The 26,330-nt window shown below is 35.7% G+C and overlaps 1 protein-coding gene across 13 annotated transcripts in view; it reads right to left on the bottom strand.

Moving 5' to 3' along the window:
• Positions 1 to 2,388: 2,388 nt before the first annotated feature.
• RALYL (RALY RNA binding protein like) overlaps positions 2,389 to 26,330 on the bottom strand; it is a 425,404-nt gene continuing 401,462 nt past the window's right edge. For 9 of the 13 annotated variants that reach the window (XM_066993127.1, XM_066993126.1, XM_066993133.1 and 6 more), the window contains 2 exons: positions 23,991 to 24,169; positions 2,389 to 5,623 (listed from right to left, as the gene is read on the bottom strand). In XM_066993127.1, the coding sequence (XP_066849228.1) occupies positions 5,606 to 5,623; positions 23,991 to 24,169 (197 nt within the window). In that variant the 3' untranslated portion in view covers positions 2,389 to 5,605. The remainder of the gene's footprint in view (positions 5,624 to 23,990; positions 24,170 to 26,330) is intronic. The other 4 variants (XM_066993134.1, XM_066993136.1, XM_066993135.1 and 1 more) reach the window with 1 other exon arrangement.

The raw sequence follows: 26,330 nt of genomic DNA, 5'->3' as shown, positions 1-26,330 counted from the left end.
ACATTAGCTGTCTCTAGTTGAGGAGAAAAATTTCTAATTATCCAAAGCACAAAGCAATGGAGGAATAGATTTTTTTTTCCTATATACATAGCTATACATCATAGACATTCACATATAGTAATACACCATAGAGTGGTCAAGCAAAGCTTCTCATTACCTTAGCTGTTAAGTATACCTAGCTGGATAGTATTAGAAAGCTTTAAATGTAACCATTTGAAATACTTTTTCTTGGTTAGCTGGATTTATATGGGATGTTATGGGAACTAGTTTTTCTGATAAACATGATGTGATAATTGTGGGTTAATTCTGTTCACAGAAGTATGGAGCAGCAACCCTTCTTTGAGAGGTTAACCAAATACATACTATAGCAACCCGAAAATACGTATCGATGTAAAACATCAGTCCATTTTGTCTCTAATGAGTTAATAACCCCACCATCCAAAAAAACAATAACTGATTATTTGCTATAGCATTCTGTGATTTTTCTAAGCACTTTTCTTATCAGTTTTCCAGCAATGTTCCTTGTAATGGCTGTAAATGTTGTACGCATATGCCTTTACTTTCTCTCTCTCTCATCTCCATGCCCAAACATTTCACTGCCAAGAAATGCTCAGAGCAAAGGCACTAACTTGTCAAATTGTGCTGGGTTTACTTAGTGTACAGAATCTTTCCTGCAACTTTAGTCATATCCTTGGCTAGACTTTCTTTTCTCTAGGAATAGAAAATCCTTAGTCAGGTCTGTCCTTAGCTGATTCAAGATTGGCACTCACTGGCTAAATCAGACATCTTCTTGTGTAGTTTAGGTTGTCCCAATGTCTTTAGCTTCACCACATCCTTCCTCTTGTGTGGTAGCCTAGCTGTATAGAGATTTTATTTTATTTAATTTTTCCTGATCTGAGGCAGCTGGATCTGGGTGGGTGACTTTGGGGAGATCTTACTATGGAGAAATCCTACATGTTTATTTCAGGGATAATAAAAGCCTCAAGTTACGTTGATATGGAGCAAGGTTACTGTCTCAAAGGGAAGACGTTTTGTGAGAAGAAAATCTTTTCAACACTTTGCTTTAGAGCCATCCTGTAGAACTCTTAAAGAAGAGACAGGATTCCATTACCTTAATGGAAAACTCTAACCACTCCTCTAATAATTTTGCATTATTTTTATAGTGGTTTTCCGAACAAGTTCAAAACTAAGAAATATTTTTCTTTGTCCTTACAGTCACTGAGTCTCAGAATGGTTCTGTGTCCATAAAGTGGTAAAGTTGTTTGACTTATCCATCTAACATGGATTGATGCCCTAATTTCAGCAAGAATTGCCTTCATGCCCAGTATCATCCAATGCATAATTTAGGATTAACAGAGTTAATTTTCTTGATGATGTTAATTACATAAGATCTTGACAAACAAGTACAAAAAAAAAAATATTTTAGTTTATTATCTATTTTCCTCTCAAATCAGATATATTAGTGATTTAAATTTTCTAGATCACTAAGGATTTTTCTGAAAATATACATCAGAAATTTCTGGGAATGGAGGTATTCAGACTTCCTTTTCCACTATAAAGGAATTTGAAATTACTTTAATCAGCTACTATTTAATCTGAATTAGGAAATGGCCTAATGTTTTTTTTTCTGAATTAGGAAATGGCCCTGTACCCAATATAATAAGACTAAAATGTTTGTAAATTTTATGAAATTTGTGAAAAATCTGGCATAGTTGTAACAATAAGGATGACACATTTTCAAATGTGACAATTAAATATAATGTATAAATCATATGTATTTCTTGACAGTCTTGGTTCTCAACAATTCCAGTATCATTTAAAAAACTTTCTCATAGACTTCACAGATCAATTTTCTTTAGTTTGTGAATAACGGCACCTTGTGAATGAAATTATAAACAATAAATGTTTGAATACTGAACAGAAAAATATTAATAATTCTTTACATGTTTTTCATAAGTTATATTCATGCTGTTTTGATAATGCATGATTGCAAGATGAATAAAATGCATTCTTCATTTCTATAAATTCTGTGCAATTCCTGTGAAACTTACTGGACCTTGCTCTCCCCCTCCTTCCAGTCTCTCATCAAATCCTCTTTTCAGGAAGATTGTCACATTTCTTCTCAGACATTTTTTTAAGACAGGAATGGTCTTTAAGTTTTTTTAAACAGTTAAAATGGTAACAGCATTTACCACATTTTTCTCCTTCTATTTATTTAAGAATAATACTTGTTACTATGGATTTCTGTTTCTGTTATTACTGCTTGGAAAGTCTGTGAGGCACCATATTATCTCAGAACTTTAAATGGTATTTTTCCATGAGAGAAACATATTTTTCCTGGAAAGTTCCTTAGAGTCACAGTTCAGCAGAAGAAATTACAAAATTGAATTAATGCATAAATCAGAGAAAATATTTATTTACAGACATGTAAAAATTATGTTACAGCATTTTAAAGAAAACTGCAATGACACATTAATCTGCTCTACATGGGCAAACCCTGAATGTTTAAATTTTGACTTGCAGTGGTATTGACTAAAAACATGACTGCTTACAATATTGTAGTTATCTACATAGTTTAATTACAATGTTTTTTCAGAATGAAAAGTGGATCTACAGAGAAATCTAATAAGAACAGCAACAATATATGAGTTTACAAAAGTAAAAATATTTTTTATTGATTGATCCAAACTTTAAAGCTTTTTTAGTAAATATTTTCCATTCATGCAGCTGCACAGTCTTGAAACAAATATCTGAAATACACAGAGCATGTAGGTCTCTGTAAAAAATAAATTTATATAATTCAGGACTGCCCATAAAGCATTTTACATGACTGTTGACTAGCCAAGCTTCTTGAGAAGATCCTTTATGTTTCTTATTCTTCCATATTGCAAGTGATGAATAATATTTAACAAAACCAACCAAACAACAACAAAAAAGCAACAAAAACCAAAACCAACAAAACCAATGTAACGATGTACCATTCATGTATTAATGACAAACAACACTGAGCATACCGCATACATGACAAGAATAGAACTATCAAGCTCTGTTGAAGCTACCAGTATCCTTTGTGGTGATTTGAAGCAAACATGCCATTAAGAAACTTCGCTAGTAATAGACTGCCTGGCACAACAAGCTTCTGTGTTGCAAATGAAACAGTGCCTTATGATGATCTCATCAAAGGCTTCTTTTTGTGTTTGAAATATATTCTGAACTTAAACTGTGGTGTGAAAAAGGGTTGATATTAAGACTGTGAAATCATTTCTGTGAATATATACTCTAAGGATAATATTTGGAAAGATGTTTGTAAAAATCTAAGGGTGTTTTTTATAGATTATTAGATCACTTAGAATGGAGGTGGTAAACACATCTAACTGTTTCCCATATGTAATTATTAACACCACTATCAAAACTGATCTGCTTCTTGGATGACATTCTGTGTCTTTCAGAATCAGCCAGCACTTTACATAACTCAAATGGGCAAAAAGCCCATTCAGACGTTAAGATTTGGACTTATTTTAACTGTCAGCCAAAGAAGGAGATCCTGAGGTGACAATTTTTGTTGCATTTTTGCTGTTAAAAATGATCATAATCTATACTACGCAGAGAAATAGTGAAGAAAGTGGAGAAATATTTCACCTTTTGATTTGACCTAACATTTCACTTACACAGAAGTAATATCTTTTCTTTTTACTTCTCTGGGACTGTCACCCTTGGCATATTCTGAGTTTGCAATTGCTAATGTTCATGTGTAACTACTTATATTATTCTTTCCTTAATTAAATAGCTAGATACTACTCAGCTCTCTGGTAAACTCATGTAACTCTACAGACAATATACAAGCTAAAGATAAGATACACAAATATAAGTGAAAGTGGTATGTTACATAATCTAGTGAAGTAAATTCCCACTCATTTATAGATAATTTAATTCACATATGTGCTCTTCCAAATATTTTGAAGAATATCACTCCTTCTGTGATGATAGTTCCCATGCTGGAAACCTGACCAGAATCCTTGAGTTCCCACCTCCTCATAACCCCACTTTTTGGTGGTGAACCTAGCATCTCACAAACAGCTGTTTTTTTATAGAAATTGAAAGTTTGATCTATTATAGGATTTCTCTGGTACCTTTCTTTCTCTCTTTCCTTCTTTCCCTCTTTCTCTTTCTCTTTAAGCATATAGGGTGAGGCTAAGGTTCATCTGTGTGGTGTTGGATGAAACCAAACACCAGATACCCTGGCAAAGGATATCAGTCAGGGCTGATAAGCTCCAGACTGCCACACAACTGAGGTCTGAGCTTCATTTGACTGGGAAGGGTATTTACATAGCGTAAATATGTAAATGATGTCTCATCTCTCATCTTCCAAGATATCTCTCATTCTTAGAAGGCTGTTGCTATTAAATTATTTTTTCCTCCTTCAATTACTTTAAAGACATGTCTCTTTCTATAGGAGTATATCTCATCTAAGAATGTAAATAAATATCTCTTCCTCATTTCATGTCATCTGCAGCACTAAGGAAGCCTAGCTTTGGGATGGTGAACAAGTTGCTACTCAGAGAAGACCTTATACCCATATCATACATGCTATGATACCCTTAATATCTCAGTAATGCAAGAGAAATAATCCATCCATTCTGTTTGAAAGGAAATATTTATTCAGAAACTCTATGATGAGATTACCCCTACAACATCTGTAATAATTAATTATTCCAACTTCAGGCTTGTAGAAAGGTGTTAGGATTTTGAGAGTGGAAAGACTACTGCCAAAAAATAAAGCAACCAATAAAACAATCAGTAAGACAACTTAGGCTCTCAGGTATTGACAGCCTGTAAGGAATGTACCTGGCTAGACAGGAAATTGGCTTCCATGTAAACTTCTCATATGGTAACAAAAAAAATGCCTTTAAAGATTTGCAGATACAGCTGTAACAACTGCCTAGTGAGTGGCATCACAGAAAGCACTTATCTGATTAAAGGGATTAACAAGTGGATCCAATTTACAGTTTATCAAGGATTGCTCTCATATTTTGTCATTTTTACTTTTTATCAGCTATCTCTATTAGTAAACATGATTATTTTAAATGACAAATATAATAAATAAAATAATGGAAAATACCATACAATGTATTTAAGTGTGACACTAATTATAATGATCTTGTTTGAATTAAGCTGTAAACAAAGAAGTGCAATATCAACTGACTCTTAATATGGTAAAACATGCTAATCATAAAAATAGCTTTTAGAAATATACATTTGTATACAGTGTTTCTCACACCTGTTAAATATGTCCTTCATCTTATTATGATACAGTACATTGGCCTTTAAGACATCAAAATTAAAAAAATAATACCAATAATTAGCCAGAGAAAAACACATTTACAATCTAAACCATAAAAATCTGACAATTGTACAGCTTAGAACATATAAGAAATGGAATTTCTAATATTTTAACAGTAATGTCCTTTTTAATAAGTAAATTGCATTTTTGTACAAATTGAATCAAAGGTCTTGCTAGCCAGTAAGAAACCACGGTTCACAATTTTCTGTTGGGAAGTCAGAGTTTCTCTTCTCAGCTTTCAGGGGATTCACACATGGCATCTCATCACTTGATCTGTAGAAACTGAGAAATAAGAAAAGTTTGCTTTAGTATAAAGGCAGAGAATTTATTTCAGCAGATCCTCAAAAGGAAGCCAAGACTACAGGGAAAAAGATTTTTTTTTTTTTTTTTTCCCACAAATCAGTCAAATATCAATATCCATCAGACTTTCACACCTTAAAACTTTGAGGGCTAAAGGGCAGATCGTGGACCCGCAGCAGTGGACAGCCAGGACTGTGCAGCAGTCGTACGTTAGACCACAAGGCCCAAAATAACCACAGTGAATCAAGTGAGAGCTGTTGAGGCTGAAGTAAGCTTCCCCTCAGTAATGCTATGTGAACAACTGTTGGATACTTTCTCTTTTAGCAGCAGAAAATATAAGAACGCTTCTTAGACACTTTGCAATGAAATATTTTATTCGCACAATAACCTTCAATCTAAATAAATTGCATGTAAGATTCTTTGCTCAGTCCCATTGCACTATTTATACATCTCATTCTGCACCGTTTACACTGAGTGTGTGCTTTCAGCAATGCTTATTGTTACCAGGTTGATGAGTCTTTCTTCAGCGGCTTTAACATTGTCTATTTTATTATTATTTCTGTGTACATGTTCTAGGCTTTAATTGCATATTCTTTGATTTCTTTTGTTGTTTTGCCAGGCACAGTGTGAAACAGCAAAAAATCCAGTGTCAACAATGCTTCTGAGGGTCACTCTTCCAGGAGAGGCCTGAGGCAGATCACATCTAAAAATCTCCGTCCTGCTATGGGACCCACGAATGCTACCAGCTTCAGCTGATAGTTCAGTGATTCCACAGGGAAACACCAGACATACCAGCACCACCTACCCACATGAAAACTGACAATGCTTCCCCAGTCACATCTGTTTGGAAAACTAACAGTAGAAAAAGTTAACAGGAATAGAGAGTATCTTTTTTTTTAAAGTGAAAAATTCAACATAAGGTTTTATTATTAATTATTATTATTATTATTATTATTATTATTATTATTTTACTTTTGACAGGAAAAAAAATCTTGTTGCCAATTTTTTTCCTCTTTTTTTTTTTTTTTTTTCTGTAACACTTATATAATTTTCTATAACCGAAGCAAAACAGCTGACACAACCTGGTGAACCGCTGATAAAAATCGGAAAATTTTCCAGATATTCTTTGCAACCAATTTCCCCTTCCGCCACTGTGTTTTAAGTCTGCCTTTTTCTTCCCCAGAAAAAAAAAAGGGGATGATTTATGTTAAAAATTCAATTTACTGACAACCTAGTTTTCCAAAGAAAAAGGTTTCATCAGAAATATCTAGGTACCTTCGGGACTGGTCTTCTCTTTGAAGCAGTCAGCCACCAGATTTCCCCCTTGTTGTAAACACAGTGCCAGATTTCTGGTTGTACCCTTTCCAGGTAAACGGGATTAGGGTGAAAGCTCATATGAGAGATCCCAGAACTTTTTTCTTTCAGTTAAAATATTCTGAAACTATTATTCTCTACTTGTATAGAGAAAAATCTTGGTCTTCCTCTATTTTTAGCTGCTGATCCCTGGACAGACTAACTACATGAAAAAGATTTTTAAATGCTCTCCCTAAGTCTTCAAGAGGACTAATGGTTGTTAAGTAGCTATTCATCTTACAAGAAGTAAGAAGAAGCCTGTGGTTCTGTTGTATATCCTATTAGCTCTAGAGAGAGTTCCTCTTTTCTCACTGTTTCGTCACCTATGCTTTGCTGTACTATTATGTTATTATAAAACGGCAATAATTTATATAAATAATAAATAAAAAATAAAAATAAATTTATATAAATACATAAATAATAAAAAGCAAGTAAGAAGAGAGACAGAGTTTCAAGTTATTTATCGGAGCTTTTTCCCTGCCATAAACCTTTCAAGCATTTATCTGTCACCAGCACTAAAAAGCTTCATTAGATTACTGTTATGAAGCGTTACTGCTAACCATCCGGATCCAAATCACCAATGCTGCTTTGCTGTCATTTAGAAACAATGATAAAAATTTACCAACCCCACCGGCCCAAAATCCCATGTTCTTGTTTCAATACATGGGCTGATTATTTGCCTCTTAAGGCAAATAATCTTAAAAACTGAGAAGAAACTTTACAATCTGAAACAGTCAAGCTTTTATTTTCCTTAGAATGACAGTAACCCAGTGCTATGATTAATCTAGTGCAATATAATACTAATTTTATTCTATTTCTTTCTTCTGAGTAGCATGCAATTTATCAGCTGGCTTTATGGTAGTGCTGATGACATTAAAAAAAAACACATGATGATTAATATATTTTTTAATCTTTTCATTTCCTTCCCGTTACATATATATAAAACATCCTGACACAACAAGGATGAACTGAATTACATTTAAGCTAGCAATATGGCTTTCATTTGATGTAGTTCTAACAGAAAAAATACTTTAAAAAGCATGATTTGAACGTACTGCATTTAATGAATTGAATATCCCAACAGAACATGGAGTCCTGGCAGCTATAGACAATATCAGAGAAACAGTATATACTATCCTAATTGCCATCATAATCTCTGAAAAAAGCTGGAGATAGGTTATGGAATATTTATTAGTTCATTTTCCACCTGAAATTATTTCTGCTGTTTTCTTCCCCTGTATGGCTGGCTTTGTGAGCACGAGCTATTGAAAGCACTCTTCTTAGGCACAACACTGTATTTCAGACTTCCAGAAATTCTACTGTTACTGTTATTATAGTTCCAGTATTATCCTTCTAGCATTTTACCAGACACCAACTATACCATATTCAATTCATTTTAACTTTGCACTGCCACAATATATATAACATTGGAAAGCCAACATTAAATATTAAAACCTGATTAAATGTAAGTGCTCTTCTACTTAAGGGGACCCAAACTATAATCAATAAAAATAATGGAGTAAAAATTCAAATAAAATCAAATAAAATTCAGTAGAAATCTATAGAGTTTTTTATGTTGTCTTTTAAAGGTTTAACATTCTTATCACTTGCCTCCCCTCAAAGCCTAGATAGTTCCACTTTCTACATCTGTAGATCTTTAGGAATGCCCTGCAAGTTAATGACGTTTTTTGGGGGAGAGGCTAGCCATCAGACAACCTGCCAGGGGCCCACTCCCTCTAAGATATGTGCTTCGTAGTCATCAAGCACAATGCAATAGAATTGGTTGCACTCAGTATTTCTCCTAAAAGCATTTTACAAGAAAGTAAAATAAAAGTAAAAATAAAAGTATGTGTTAAAGACAACAAGGCACTATTTTTTTTTATTTTTATTTTGTTTAGAATTGGGTGAGCCACCCCCTGTCACCCCAGCCTCCCCAGACAGTCGGAAGCTGTAATGCTGACCACTGTTCTGTGGCCAAGCAGATGCTCTTGACTTTTCTAAATTCAGTCAGGTGGACTTCATTTCTCTGTGGGAGGTGTGACTTTTGATCTCTGCTAGCTGGACCCAAACAGAGCTCAGACTTTTTGTTGCTCTGGTTTATTTGTTCTTCCTTACAGTTCCGAAAATAAAAGGGTAAACAACAAGGGTATGTTCCTTGTTCCCTGTAAATCTCTAGTTTACTTCTAATAGAGTTTATTGGAAAAGTGTGCTGGACTTTCTTTCCCATGTTCATCTTGCATACCTAAATGTATAAGTATAAATCTTACTGAGAGTATAAATTCTGCATATGTCCTTGGGAAGGTGTATAAAGAATGCACCTTGACTAAATAACCCAAAAGATGTAAATGATTAACATCTTCCCTTGAAATACATTAAAAAAAAATATTTAGAGAAATGTCCCACAGAATAGGGACATTACAGAATTTATTGTATGGTTTACCCCCCAATAATTACATGCAATAAGAGCACCCAACAAGTATATGCAAGATGTTCATCTGACAAAATGCATCTGTTTTTAAGCAATCGGCTGCTCTGAACAGCTTTCACTATAACATTAATCTTAGAAATTCCCAGAAAAATGCAGCTGAACAGTGGATGAATGGATGACTATACACATACACATGGGCTTGAAACCCAAAGCCTCAAGTATCCTTCCCCTTGCTATCCTAGTTTTTTCCTTGCCAGACAGCCCAGTTCTCAAGACTAGACTTTTGAGTTAGTAGCTAGAAGGGAGACAGCTGCAGCTAATTCTGACTCCTGCTTGGTTTCAGGCAAAGCTTCATTTCTGCAGGCAAATAACTCAATGCCTGACACCTTCCCACGTTGCTGCTGGTGTCTGGCTAGGCTTCGACCGTGGGTTACATGACTGCTATACATTGCTTTTTGCAAAACATCTGCAAGCCCCATTGAAATGCAGCTTCTACACTGTCCTTTCACTTACAAGACCTGCCCTCATCCTAGCACTATCTCAGATTGCAACCATGGAGTAATTGCTTTGGTTGCATCTGTTGCTCACTTCTATCCTGCTATCTGTACAAATAAGAATACTGAATCCAGAGCCAAAGATGCGACTAATATTTTCTTTAGAATGGCATAGTGTTTCATCTCTAATATATACATATATTTCTAATTATGAAATGTAACCGTCTGGACAACCAAAGAAGTGAAAAACTGAATCTTTGCAGAACAGATTTTTTTTTTTTAAACTCAAATCTTGGATAACCTTTATTGTTCCAGATATTTCCCCCACATGAGAAAAATCAGGATGTATTAAACAATGCAGTAGTGCACATTGCCGTTTTATTTGCAGGACCTAACTCAAGACAATATCCTTCCTTTCTGTTAAGCAGGCAACTCACACTGAGTGCAATAAACTGTAATTTATGTTTTTAGGGTATCCTCAGGGCATGTCCTGCTATTGGAGTTTACATAGCATTCATCATCATGAATGGAAATTCACAAACAGCAAACAGGGCTTACCAAAGAAACTTGAATTTGTGTTACCTATCACATTGACTCCACAGCTGAGTTCATTTGAAATAACCCATGCACAGCTCTGTTCATTTGAAATAACCTGTGCATTTTATCCCTTGTTTTAAAGCATAAACTCTCTGATTAAGTAAAGAATTCATAGAATATCCTGAGTTGGAAGGGGCCCACAAGGATCATCAAGTCCGACTCCTGGGTCCACACAGAATCACCCGAAAATCATATCATGTGTCTGAGAGCATTGTTCAAATGCTTCTTTAACTCCATCAGGCTCGGTGCTGTGCCCACTGCCCTGGGGAGCCTGTCCCAGTGCCCGACCACCCTCTGGGCGCAGAACCTTTCCCTAACCCCCAGCCTGACCCTCCCCTGTCCCAGCTCCATGCCGTTCCCTCGGGTCCTGTCGCTGTCCCCAGAGAGCAGAGCTCAGCGCCTGCCCCTCCGCTCCCCTCGTGAGGGAGCTGCAGGCCGCCATGAGGCCTCCCCTCGGCCTGCTCTGCTCTGGGCTGAACAAACCAAGGCACCTCAGCCGCTCTTCATGTGCTTTCCTCTCTAGACCTCCCACCATCTTTGTAGCCCTCCTTTGGACATGGTCTAGTAGTTTTATGTACTTATACTGCAGCACCAAAACCTGCACGCAGTACTATGCAGAGCAGAGCTGGACAATCTCTTCCCTCAACCGGCTGGCAGTGCTGTGTCTGAGGCACCCCAGGTACGGTTGGCCCTTTGGGCTGTCAGGGCGCGTTGCTGACTCATATTCAACTTGCCATTGATCAAAACCAGAATCATAGAATATCCTGAGTTATACAGGTGATTTAGTATAATGACTCTGTATGAAACATAAATGCTCAGTTTAGTAGATGTTAGTAGATATGAATATGTATCATGGGTTTGCTAGTGTCATTTGTAAGACTATGCAAAACCAGACAGACAAAATTATGGCACTAAACCAAAACTTTTTATAATGAGCTAGTGATAGAATAGTCACTGCATATAAAAATGGATGGAATTACAATTCGGTTAATATTAATAAAGAATAATTAAATGAAACAGTTGCACCTTCTTTAAATCTTCCTTCAAATGATGAAAACTAATCATTATCTTTTGTACTCTGTCAATCATACTTTAATTACTGAAAACACTACAGAATCATTTTTCTGCTCAGTGAACAGTTTAATTGCTTTGAAGTGTTAGTACTTATGTGAGTACATGTGAGAAAGGCTGTTTTACTCAGCAATGAAAACAAACTCCCATCCTTTGTATTGAAATGCTCTATTTCACTTGCTTGCCCTAGAAAAGTCATCAGGAAGAATGAGAAGCCCTATCAAATACTCATTTTTCCCTGGACTAATATATCTTTTATTTCTCAGAGCTCTGTGTGGGCAGATTTGTGATAAATATGGTTGAATTTAGTGGTGGAGACAAGATCCAATATTTTGAGAGTGCCAATGAGGACATGCTGCAGTTTTGATGACGGCCAGATGTGAGGCTGAAGGAAGGAGGAAAAAACCTGTCCACCTTAGTTTACTCTGTGAGTTTGCCTCATGCTCCACTGCTTTTTTTCTTTTTTCTTTTTTTTTTTTTCTTTTTTTCTTTCAGCCATTTTCCTCTACAGGGTCCCTTTTAGGAGAAGACACAGGGACCAGCAGTATAGTTTCTGGTGACAGTAGGAGGAGTCTGAAGCTGGGGGAATTGGACCTTCTGCAGAGCCTGGGGTAGGCTGCAGGGTTGCCAAGGAGGGGAAGGTAGAAAAGATGGAAAGGTGGGATGTGGTGCATTTACAGACCTTGCTGCCCAAAAGTCTTTACCCAGAACACACTCACAAGGCTTCCCCAATGCTGAGTCCTTCCTGGTGAAACCATGCTCCCACTTATGCACGCTCCCTTTCATGTTCTCTCTTGGTTGGTGTAAAGCAAGAGTGGGAAAAGCATGAAAACCAGACCAAATGCAGTAAGTTCTCATTTATGGCATCCACAGAATTCCCTCAGCTTTCACCAGTGTGCCTTGAGAGCAATTCAATATATTCATGTGGTCTGGTGACAAATATAGCAAAGGGGAAATGTCCCACTTTCCTTTGAATATGAGGGGATATTCATATCAAATTCCCAGAGATATGACTCAAGACTGCTAGGTGTTTTCTGCTTCTTGAGAGTGGGTCAGTTCCATGAGAAACAATTCTAAATGAGTCCTAGTAGGATGCATGGTAAGCTTTGGTCTTGGTCTTGCTAAATACTACAGAAACATGGTTTTAGGATGTGGAGTGCTGTCAAAAAAGTTATAGAATAAAATTCCTACTAATTTAGCCTCTGATTGATATGAGGAGCAGGGATTTTCCCGTGTGATGTGGTGATTCAATTAACATTAATGCCAAAGGCAGTAGTTCCCATTTTACCAATGCCAAGGTGCAGGTTTGAATACACAGTTTAGTGTATAAAGGAACTATTAAAACTTGTACCCTGAGAACACTCACTATATCTACACTTTATGTAGTATTTCTTTTTAATACGTGCATGTAAGAGCTTATGAAATACTAGAACTACCTTAAGCCAATTACACAGAAATAACTTCCAAACTTTCCCAGTATAGCCAAATTAGATTTTAGACAGGTGTCAAAGAACAAAGTGGACCCATGTGGGAAAAAAGAAATTGTAAGCAATGATGGTAATGAGTTCAAGAATGCCCTATCCAATCAACAGCAGATTTTTCAGTTATTTGAGGCAGAGCTTTTAGTCAACAGAGAGAGCAAGTGGAGAGAGGTAAAAAACAAATTAATAAAGAAGGAACAGGGAGTAGAGCTCACTGGAGGAAGGAGCTGAAACCATTTAGCATGAGATGTCAAAGGTACCACAAAACCTCGGAGAAAAATGTAGGAAGGAGGAGACGAATGAGGCTAATGATGACACCCAACAGATACTTAAAAAGTGACAATAGTGTACTGAATTAAGACAATCAAATAAACATACAGGATGTAGGGTTACCTGCAAAACACTATTACCTGCAGAAAACCTGGTTTGGGAATGTGGTCTACATGGAAATGACAATAAAACCTGGTCATATTTTAAACAGCTTTTGCTTGACATTTTCCTGCATAACACTTATTTAAATGTGAAGTGTGTAGGAGTGCATAACATTTTTGTTTTGTGAGGGTTTCAAGAGAAGTGCCTTTAAAAGTAAAAATTACAAAACAAAATAGTGGACTATGTTTATTTTATAGTCTGCAAATGGTGCGTAATCATCTAATAGCTGAGAAAGGATCAGCATAACCCTGCAAAGAAGAAGCAGAAGAGAATTTAGCCTTTTGATTCTCTGTTTATTGGGCCAGAACACAACTTACTCATTCTGAAAGAGATTATAAAATTGTATTGTACTTTTAGTAATGAATAGCAACAACAAATTCAGATACACGTATCAGCATAACAGGCTGGCTAAGATGGCATTTGATTAACTTCCAAATCTTCATTTTGGCAGACTGAGCTTGTTTTATTCCTCACTGGTTACTTTTTTCTTGAAACGGCAATTACAGTCCTATCACCTTCTAAATAATTTCCCTTTTCTGAGGTCCATAAATACCTATGTACAGATAAATTCAAACTGCCTTTCATGTTTTTGATATTAATCATGCAGAAAATCTTCTTAGTAACATATTTATATTTTCTCAAAAAAACAGAGACCTTTTGGAATAATTGGGTCACTAACTGCAGTGGCTCTGTAATTTGTGTTGAAAAAAATAAAAACATTTAAAGTTTGTGTCTTTTTATATGGAAAAATAAAAATCTTTTGGCTTTTCAGTGCTTACCCCGGTTTACTTGCATAAAATCTCACTTTGGCTTGCAGATGAGGTTCGATAGAAAAATGTTTCCTCTGAGGGTTTTTCATTCAGCATTCCTGAGGCTCAAGCATACTGATAAAGCCTGTGAAATGAGTGTTTTCTAGGGGAACTAAAGCTATTTACTTTCAAAGACTGACACACCAGGAAAGAAATGTGTGATTCATGACAATTGTTCACTTTCAGTTATATCTAAGAATTTGAGTTTTATGCTGATAGACTCAAATCCATAACCAAACACAGATCCAATGGCTGGCTTGAGTCCTTGTGGAGGATTTCAATGTGCTAGTGAGAACCTGGAAAACACTAGTGTTCCTTTCCCTATCTCTCACCACTTTCCCACTGTGCCTTGTACTGCTGTTGTGATATTCATGCTAGATCACGATTTGGATGCATGTTCTGCCTACACAGGTCTGGGGAACGTTGGTCAAGAGTGACCCAAAACCAACAAAATACCTCTCACAAGTTGCCAGCATTACATTGGTAAAAGTAGTCAGGGGTGGAAACTGAAATCAGTGTTCATATTTAAAGTGAGTTACTTAAATTAAAAATGGTGTTTCTATACAAGCCTCAAGTGATCTTTTTTAACTAGCCAGTCCCACCCTCCCCTGAAAGGGGATCTAGGTTTGCTGCTGGAAGGCTGTCCTGGTTTCCATACTGCACTTAAATACTGACTCTATGCTGTTGTGAATTTTAGGTTATCTATGCAATTTCTGTGGAGATAATTCTGATTTACTTAAATAGAATAAACACAATCAGACCACTAGTAATAAATATTAAGGTCAATTAATTTATATCAGAGAGGAATTCAGCTCATTTAGGCAAGTATTTTGTTTATGTGTGAGATAATTTTTGTCCTGGTCTGACAGCATTATTTGTCTCTGAAACAATTCACAGATTATTATTATTATTAATATTTGGAAATAAGTGGAGGTAAAACATTTGGTTTTGACAGTTGAAGCTGACTCGTTAAAATTAAATATTTTGATGTCCTAAAACCAGCAAGTACTGTAACTAACTTATTTTTACCTAAAAGCTTAAGATAAAGATAAAGCCTTGCCAAAAACAAAACAAAACAAACAAAAAATTAAAAAAATCAGAAAAACAAAGAATCAAAAAAACACAAAAAACACACATCCCAAACCTAAAACAAACAAACAAAAACAAACAATAAAACAAACTAAAATAAAATGAACACAAAATATGAACAATAATTATCTGATAATGGATAAATCTACTGTCAGTCAATGCACTGGGTCAGTGAGCAGCAGAGTCCACTTCCCCCAAAATATAGAAAGCATATGAGCTGCCTCTTCAAAACACCAGTCCACAGGAAGCTGGCACATGAGCTTAGTGGTGCAGCAATAACAAAATTATTTTACATATCGAATGTATTGTCAAGATGTAACACATGCTTGTGTTTCCAAATAGACATATTGCCCAACTTCTGGGAAGCTGTAAATACCAGCCAGTGCTCTGCATTGAGAGGCTTTTCAGCTTACTTTGAGTTTTGAGTTTACTTAGTACTTTTGAGTTTTCTGAGCTTTTGAGTTTACTTAGGACTAGTCTAGCACAACATTGAGCTTTAACCAGCCATTGCTTCCGTTTGCCTAGGGTAGGCTAAATACCACAATTCTGTGACCAGTTCTTACAATGTTTTTGAGGGAGTAAAGCAAACAAAACCCCCTTGATTTAATATTTATTAATAATAAATAAGAATAAATATTTATTTATTGTCTCAGATTTGGTGCACCCTATTTAAACAAACTGCTGCACATAAATGCACTTCAGTGGGTTGGATAGTATGTTGAACACCACATGCAAGATTTCTTGCTCTTGCTGTATGTTCCCTGAAAGCTGCTTGCAGGGTTTATTAATGTTCACTCTGATGGACCTGAAGGGACCTGTCTGCAATTAGCTTGCATACCTCAAAAAGAGAGGTTGTGCTAATAATTTTTAGCAGAAAATGCTGGAACATAAATGATTGAAACTTCACTCACATTGGGACTGATACCAGGGTGCAATGGAAAAGTAAAGCAAATTCATTGAGGAAATTGAAATTGAGAAATAAAATCTGCAATTTTCTTGACTGGAAAGCATATAGTCTTTATTAGTTTATAGTATATCTTTGGGGAATGTTTCTTTCCCACTTTTTCACTGTATGGCTGAAGGCACGCGTTGATCTGACCTCAGAAAGAGGGTCTGAGTCTACATGTACATTCTGTCTGCTGAACCACACTGGCACAGTGGTAAAGCGAGAATGGGACCCAAACTTCTTGATTCCCCATCTTTTCGTTTAAAAAGAGATAAACAGAAGAAACAACTTTGCTTTCAAGCTGTTTTGCATCAACACTGTAAGATTCTAATGGCTGCAATTAAATTATTTGCATTAGAAATGTTTTAAAATTTTTTTTTTTTTTAATTTTAATTGAGAACTAAATAATATAGAGGAAATGCAGAGGAATAGATATGAAAGATGAGGAAATTATTTTGCTCATTCATTTTACAAATATGCAATTACAGGCTGGAAATTCTAGTAGAAAGAGACACAAAGTGTGTTATAACAGTGTTTGCATTCTCTGTGGCTTCCCAAGTGATATCTAGGGGATATGATGTAAATAATAATTAAAAAAAAAAATTACATAGTCATTCAGGAGCTACCTGAACCATTCAGGTTAAAACCCTGAACACCACTTAGGTAGTCTTCCTCTGAGAAATCTACTGCTAGGAAAAATGGGAAGGAGGAGCTGGTGGCAAGGCCTTTCCAATGACTCACTCATACAACAGTGCATGAACAACAAACAAGTCTACTGTGATATTGCATATATTAAATGTAACAAAAGGGCATGTCAGGAAGTTTCTTACAATTTTTGATTTCATGACATGCTTTTATTACTTTCTCCATTTTTTCAGTCACAGGTTATTAGATTTACTGCAGCTTTGGAAGGTACAACACATTAGTATCTGTCAGGTATGCTGCCCCTAATGACTTTCTTAGCTTGCTCAAGTACAAACATCTTACATCGATATTTATCAAGTGAATACAATCTTTTACCTATTCATTTGTCTCAGGAATGAAGAACTTTGTTTCCCCTGATACTGAAAGCAAGCTTTCAATGAAGTCCAATATGTTCAGTGCACCAAAAAAAATAAATTTTCTTGGTGTCAATAACATTTAAAGTAATCTAAATAAGATTTTTGGCATGATCTTGCTTCAGCCATTAACATTATTTAGAATTTTAATCTTTTTTTTTTTTTTCCTAAGTAGTACTTTATATAATTGCATTCATCATGTTGCTTATTGCTAGAAAAGCCATTGATCTTTCTGACATGCTTAATCAGCCTAATTCTACTGATAACAGAATAACAGAAGACTAAGTCTGGCCTGCTCTGATGCTATTGACAAAAAACAAACAAACAAACAAACAAACAAAAAACAGGAAATGAAAAATCCAATTTGATTACAATAATAAATTAAATACTATCAACCCTTTCAAATAATCATGTATTTGGTCAACCTTGTTATTCAAGATATGCAGAATAGGATCTAAACTACATTATCGGTCAAAGTTTTATTCCTTTTCTGTAGATCTTATTCGACTGCTGAATATTTTCAAGAATTCTCATGTTAAGCAATGGAATTAAAGGAAGCTTCACTGTTTCAAACAGATTTGCTACTAAATTACTTTATTTTCCTTTAACTACTTTTAGGAGGGAAAATGTTTTTGAAGAGGTTTAGCCAAAGTACTAGTTGCTTCCATAGATTTAAATGGATTTTGCATCAATTCCCATAAGAAATGTGACTATTATTATATCACAACATTTTCATTTTTTGCATAATGAAACTCAGTACAGCAAGAGGATTATCCTGATTTTTATTTTTTTTCCAATGGCTGTTTCTAATATTTATGTTTGAAACATGATTCTCTATCAGACTATTGAAACAAATTTTATATAGATTGAAAACATGAAGTGCGTAGGTGGGAAAAAGGACAGGAATAAGAAATGGAATGTCTTTGAGAAGCAAATGTAACTGAAGTATAGTTACTAGAAAGGGAACTATAATTGATGTTGAAATAATGGCAGTAAATCTGCATTGTGACCAGAAGTGGGCTCTGTACATTTTGTTTCTGATATAATTTAATGTAAATGCCTCTCGAGACTTCTTATTAACGATGACTCATTAATGTGGAACTCCAATCTAATGCTTGTGTAGCTTCATAATCTTTAATGTTACCACACCAGCATAAAATCATGATGTTGCAAATATGAATATATCCTTCAAATTCCAGTCAAGTACTTACCAGCGTCTGCTCTGAATTATGACACCATAAATCTACTGTATTTGAAATCAGTGGAATCATGTGGGTCCACCAGAAAATGCTGTTTGCTCTGCTGAATGCTTAACTTCTGAACCACCACTGTACAATTATTATTATAGTTATTTATTATGAAAGGCTGACAGTTTGATAGAAACTATTCTTCTTTGGAAATGTAATATAAATATGAGTGCTTGTGTATTATTAATTCCAATTAATTGGTTTGTTGGTATTTTATTAAGCATTAGCTGGAAGTGATTTTTTTTTCCCCCAAATCTACAATACTTCAGGCTTTCAGCTGATTAATCAGATGCCACCTTTATTATTTACAAAGGTATTGGGGTAATAAGTTATAGTTTATTTTGAGCCAGTGGTTCCCTGATGATTTATTAGTGCCATTTGAAACAAGTTCAGAGCAGTTATACGAAATGCTCTGGGCCAGCTGCTAATTCGGCAGACTAAGGAAACCACCATGCAAGCTAATTCATGCTTTTCCCACATGCTGTCCATCATGCCATATACTGCTAAAGTTAATTGTAGTGAGGAAAAGGAACTTGTTTTATGGGTGCTGAGGCCAGCTGCTCCTCAAATATCAAAATGGGTGTTGGACTATGCTGCAGTAGTGACATTTCTGCTCTATTCTGTCCAACCACAGGAATAAGAAGAGGTTACTGGTTTTCCTTCCCACCCTTTACAATTAAAAGCTGTGCTAGGCACCTAAAAACTGCTTGATATCATTGATGATTTGTATTCCCATGATTCATTGCCTATTTGTGATCTATGTGTGAGGGGATTTTTGGAAATGTGAAGATTCTTTTTCTTTAAGGCAAGACTGGAAACTACAAATATGTCTTGCTTTCTTCACAGGGCTGTTGAGGAAAAGTTTAGCTTAAAAGCACTAAGAAAGGATGTGTTCTTACTAGAAAGGGAAACAAAGATTTTTAATTTACAGCAACTAGAAGCTGTTTGACTTAGGGAGAGGAGTATACAGCTTGATGCACAGGTCTGGTAAAATCTTGGATAAACAATTACTTGTTTTTTGTCTAAAAGAAGCAAAGGAAACAGATATGAAATTTCCATTGACTCCAGTTATCTCTGATGGCTAGTTAAGTGACATGAATTGTAAAGTAACCTCAGGATCTACATTCCTAGTTAGTGATTATTTTATATATATGAAGCTGCAATGTATTATTGCATGCCCTTGTGCAAGAGGCAATGGAATGTCAACATGCAAGAGCATGTGGGTGAAAAGCATATTACGGTCTTTCACTGAGCAGTTTGAAGTACACTCTTTGACTCTATCAATTTCTGGCAGCCTACCTATAGATAGCTGGGTCATGTATCTGAAATCACCATTTAAAAAACTCTTCAGTATGTTAATGTAGCAAAAGTAATGGGAATTATTTTAAAAAGATCCTCAAGCTGGAGTGTCTGCAGCTTTGGAGACACTTACTGAGACATATTTGTGGGCAAAGAGTTGATACAATAGGAACTTTCCCAAGAAGTGCTGTTTGATGACTATAGAAGGTACTCAAACAAGGCACGTCTTGAGTTAGAATTCAGATGGGCAATCAAGTTATTGTGGCATAACAAATTTTCACACTTCAGCTGAGCCATAACAACTGTTTTGGAGTGTGTCTTTAGTCCATAGAAAATGATAATTCAGGGATGAACAACATTCTGATCTGAATGCCGGATGAGAAAGTTGTACAGTTGTTGAACATGTTGTGTTTTATGTGTGTAGTGAGGCAGGCAAATTAAGAGGCTAAAGCCTCCTTAAATCCTTGCCAGACTTAACTCAGACTGCAGGCTAAACTACTTCACATTTCTTTACAGTTGGTCTAGGCTGAAAGCAGGTATGAAGACAGCTGCCATCACTCAGTTAATATGCAGTAACCTGTTCCTTCAAATAGACTTAGTGTGAATTTAGAGAATGGATCCTACCACGTAAACCCACAGGATACATCCTGTCAGAGTGCTAGTCACTTTCTTTGCGAGTGAAAATTAGAAGTTGGGAAAGAAATATACTTTTGAGTCCTCTGGCCCAAAGATGCCGACCCACACACACACATTCAGAGATTCCAGTCTGGCAGCATCTGAACTCTAGTGGTGGGATAGTCCTTCTTGAACTTGCTTTTGCTGACAGCCTTAGGGCTGTTCTCAGGGAAATATACAAAGGAGTAATGTGTTTGGCAAAAGGAGTCCTGCTGTAGGATATTGGCAAATGGTTTGGTAGGAGATTCTCAGCTAAATAAATTTGCACCATAGAAAAAAAAAAACTAATTTAAGTAAAGTTGCTCTCTTCCTCTAATAACATTTCTGAGACTAGTGGACTCATAATTGATTTTTGATGCTGAACTGAGTTCAGAACACTAGCTATGCCCATTACAAATGTTTTTATATTTGCTTTGCTGGTCTTAATGCAGAAAGAAGAGTTTTTTTTCATCATCATCCTAAATCCCTTTAGCTTTATATTTGGGAAAGATGTATTTCATTAAAAATGCCCTTTGGAAGAGTATTTCTTATTCTGAATCTAAGGTTATGTTTTCACACATGGAAAGTTTGTCCTATTTGTTTCACATTTAACATTTTTCATGCTATAAAAAACTTCTTTCTTCTCAAATAAATTGCAACTGGCTCCATTCCAAAAAGACACATTTTCTATTAGTCAGCTCTTCTGTATTCCTAAACAACTTAGTTTTCATGAAACAGGAGAAAAACATCTGTTAGGACTTCATGTTTTGTAACAAGCCTATCTATCTGCTTTACTTCTTACAAAACAGAGAATATTGCCAGATAAAAAGGCCCAGAAAATTTTCAAGCAGAGTGAAGTCCCACATTTTCTTACTGGTTATTCACTATATATTATAATATATATATATATATTTGATAGCTTTCTTACTGAATTTCTGGTTATTCATCTATCAATGATTGGAGTGGAAAGTAAAAGTTCTAGGAACTGGCCATTAGATCTACATAAGTATATGTAAGTCTACTGGAAAACATGTTAAATTACAATGTACATCATAACCTACCAGCTTCATATTATAACAATATTGGTAAATACTGCCAAGTATCTGGGTAAAAACTATAGGGGAAATGCACAGTTCAGTTTATAGTTATGCATCCATACAAAACACCCATTGCCTGAGATTTCTTTGAAGTAATTCTCCATAGAGTAGTTTTTTTATCCCATCAATAACATTTATTTATTCACTGATCTTCCTAGACTTAAAAAAAAAAAAAAAAAAAAAAAAGATAATGTTATTATCCCATCTTAGCAGGAAGAAAAACTAATGCGAAGTGGCCTCTTCCAAAGCTTAAAGAAAATGGCAAAGGAACATGAAAAGCACAAGGACTTCATATCAATGGCAATCTGGATTCTAAGTTTTGAAGTGTGCAATGCTGACTCTTCTCAGCTATATGTCCTGGTGTTGGGATGGTGGAAGATGAGGCTGCTTGGCTGCTGCCGCCCTGGCACTGGAATGGGCTGCACCTGACTGAGATGATGCACATAAACCCTCTTCCCTGGCCTTTCCTTTCTACCACTGTACCAGGGCTGGGGGGACAACATTCATGAATGCTAAGGCACAAAATGAAGGATGCTACTCTCCATATACAGCCAGCCAACTCCACCACACTCAGTGCCATTAAAGGACTAAGTAACAGCATACAGAGAAAGTAGAGCTCTTTCCCTCCTTGCCTTAGATATGTGTTTCAGACCTCTGAGATGGCTTTGGGGCAACATGTTGCATTTCCACTAATGCCAGAATGTAAAGCAGGGAAAGGCTTTTAAACTTGGAAGAAGCAGTTTGCAAGCGTGGCTATGCCAATTCCAGACTTCACTGCTAAAGAAGTCTTCCTGTGCTTTTGCTTTTTAGAAACTTTTCTGCCTAAGCCTGTGCTAGATGAATAATTTCTTCTGCATCATGCTTCATTATATACTGTAGATATATGCTAAATATGCTATACTCACAGAGTGAAATAACAGCACTGAACCATCAGAGGCTAATATACTGTACATTATCTTCCCTATTTATTTGTCTGCAGTAGGGAGTCTGACACAATTAATGAAAAACATACCAGTCTTCCTTAGCTGTGGTCACTCAACTGTTCATGTCACTTTAGCTGATCAGATATTAATCATGGTGGGATGTTATATTTACAACTATTTATTCATTATAAAATTTCTACTTCCTACAAATTCAGAATGGCAACTGCTTACAGAGGCCCCTAATACTTGTAGCGTATAACCTGTTCCTTTGAGAAGAAGTGATAATATCATCTATTCTTCATTGCACATTAAAAGATGAGGAGATTCATATTGGTTTAGTTTCTCCTTGGAATAATGATATTCAAGAGTCATACAATCAAGAGGGTCCTGTATTGGCTAAAGGAACACAAACACTCAAATTAGTGGTAGGTTTAAATTGTGTTTGTAGTAAGCGGTACAAAATGCTGGTTATTTACTTGCATTCTTACTCCACAATTGGTGTTGGTTCAGCTGGGCCCCTTGCTGACTGGCTCCTTTCAGCATCGCTGAATTATTATTATTATTATTTTTTTTTTTATTGTAGACATGATAAAATGTGCGTTAAAATTCAATCAGCGAAAGTGACATTGAGTAACAGAAGTGATTTCTGCTCAAAGCAGAAGAATGTGAAAGCGTAGAAGAGAGTGAGATAGAAAATGCAGTGTTTTGGAGTCCTGGTATCTAAAACAATGTGACCGATCTGTTCTTGTTTGTAATGTAGAAAAAATTATAAATCTGACTTTTAAATGTTTCTTTAGAACTTAGAAGTTTAACATCATGATGGGCATTTCATGATGTTACTCAAATGTAGGTTCATGCTGGAAACTCTTCAGCCAGACATTTATTAGGGCAAAATCCTTCCATAAAAAATATCTGTAGTTGTCAGTGCAGCCTGCAGTAGATACACATACAGGACAGAGACTGGGGATTATTGAAGACCACATAGTTATTAATGAGAAAGTTCTCTGTTCTAGAATCTTATTTTGAAATGCTCCAGTTAAAAGCAAGCCAATGCAAAACAGAACAATACCCATGCTTTCCTTTCTCATCTACATTTCATTAAATGTGCAATCATAAATTAAAATAAAATTTTAAAAAAGTACATTTAATTTCCTTTCTTAAATCACCAAGTGTAGCAAAATATATTTTTCCTGTTTATCCTCAGAGGTTCCCTTGCTTAACAGATACTGCAGTGTATGAAGAATGTAGGGCTAGGTACTTGTTACAGAATATCACACTGCTGCTGTGACCTTTTTTGTTAACCAAGATCCTTGGTTCTCTGTTGTTACGTGTAGCAACTGTATAGACAGACATGGCATGGTTTTTCCTTACCAGCTCATTGCTGCCATCCTCATCAAAATCCTCCTCTATCCCATCAGTCATCTCTTCTCCATCCCCATCTGCATCTGGCCCTCCTTCAATAGGCTCTTCTGTAGAGTTATCTGCATTCTCTGATATGCATTCCTCTTGAATCAAATCAGCATTATCTTCCATTTGTTTCTTTTGAGCTTCTGTAAGGAAAACATACTCTATAGAGATTCAGTAACCTTCCCTATTGGTGGCAAAGAAAAGTGCTCTGAGAAAGAAACCTAAGTTTCCCATCTCCAGATGAGCGAGGTTTGTTAAAATCAATATGTCAATATCTATCAGGCAAATATGATAAAAACCCTTGTTTTAAAAAATTAATGCATACATCAGCCAAAGTACCAACATGCTCATTCATCCCATGCAGTGGATGAAGGTTTGCTTTACCAATAGATACAGCTTTTTGATTTTCTGGACTCTGCTTTGTCTTGGGAATCCAGTTGGCATAATCACCTTTTATTTATTTATCTGCAGCCAATGAGAAGTACACAGATCTCTGTGCCCTGAGAAATGAATGGCTGTTAATTGCCAATAAGTAAACAAGGATTTGCAGAGACAGACTGGTTCCTAGAATGGCTGGAGGGATCACAGTCTTATTCCTATGCACATCAGGAGTTCAGATGAAAAGGTTAATATACTCAGAATGAACACGGGCCAGAGAATTAATTGCAAGTAGCTGGATTACCAACGTCTTTTCAGTCTGATGATGACAATACCCATCAATGATCAAATTTCTAGAACAGCAGCACTATTTTTTTCTTTATGAGATTTGACTGTTCTATAACTCTAGCTAGTGTATCACCTATCTCTTGTGGGACAACCAATGAATCTGCAGATTGCTTATGAAGCTCTATATCTTTCAGCTCCATGAATATATTATTATTTTATTTTAAATTATTACCTGCAACGTACAATATTCAAATCTCCTCACATTTTTCTGGATCATAGTCTTAAGCCTTAATTTGTTTTTCTTCTACCTCTGCACATTTATTTTACAACTTACTTTTATCTCCTCAGTCTTTGTTAATCTCCAATCCCTCATTTTCAAATTCATTTACTGAAGATACAGAATAATGAAGAATTTATCCCTTCATCACATACCTTCTACAAAAGGATTGTTGTAAATAAAGAATAAGAAGTCATCTTAGATAACTGTTTTGAGAATAGAGTGGTCATACATATCAGTAGACGATTCATCCCGGAGTCTTACCTTCTATGGTGCTATGTATACAATACTGTGGTAGCTGCCTTATTGCAGAAGGAAATGTGGGTTCAGTCAGCTACATCTACTACGTCTTTCCCCATCATGGTCTGAGATTAATCTGGCTGTGGTAGTGACAACTGAATCAATTTTAGTCAAGGGCTTCAAAAAGGGTTACTGAAATTGTGGACTTTATACATTTTAATGGAAAAACTTTTAGGGGACAACTGCTAAAAAATTTGGTCACTCTAATCATCTGAATAAGAATATAGACTGGGGTCTTCAGAGGAGACTAAAATACCAGCTCAGCATCTAACTCTTTTGTGCTCTTCTGAGAAACTAAATTTAAGATTTTACTTTTCAGCACCCACTTTTAAAAATCTTAATCTCTGATATTACAGGGAGAATATTCACCTCTAACAATTTTGTCATGTCAAAACAGTTTCTTATCCTTGGCTTTCTGATTGAGAATTTTACAAACAAAGGAGCTATTCCTACAGATTCCCTGTGTAAAGGATTGATTTTCAGATTCCTTACATATTTGTTGTCAGTAAACTTTGACTACACAGATTTTCTTGTTTAAAGTGTTAACATAGTTTTTATTTTTTTCCTCACCAGTGTCAAATGAGCAATATTTTAATTTCTCTTTTCTATATTCATGCTATTGAAATTTTCAGGGATTGACAGTAATAAAAGACAGAACATCTACCATTACTATATAGAGATGCAGACATAAAACAGTGACTGAAGTATGCAATGAGATTGTTCAGTGTGCCTATTTAACCTGTCACATTCCTCCAGGTGTCTAACTTCTAAAATTAACAATTACTCTTCTTGCAAGTGATGCAAGCTTAAAACAAACAAACAAACAAATCAAAAAACAGTACAAGATGATGGCTTGATTTTTTTTCTTTTGTGTGTTTCTCTTAACTAGACACAGGTCCTCTCTGATCCCAGGCTTAGTGAGGCCATACCTTCTGGCACAGAAAAGTAAGAAATAAAATTGCCAAACCATAGAGAAGGAAAAAAAATAATCTCACATCTGATGCTGTAAATGAAATTGTTCAGCTACTGATGCAGCTTTATCTTACACAAAGCTTTTAGCC

This window comes from Anser cygnoides, chromosome 2, assembly GCF_040182565.1.
Source record: "Anser cygnoides isolate HZ-2024a breed goose chromosome 2, Taihu_goose_T2T_genome, whole genome shotgun sequence".
In the NCBI taxonomy this organism is placed as follows: domain Eukaryota; kingdom Metazoa; phylum Chordata; class Aves; order Anseriformes; family Anatidae; genus Anser; species Anser cygnoides.
Note: the sequence above shows the minus strand (reverse complement) of the source record. Positions and strands in the feature narration are given on the sequence as shown.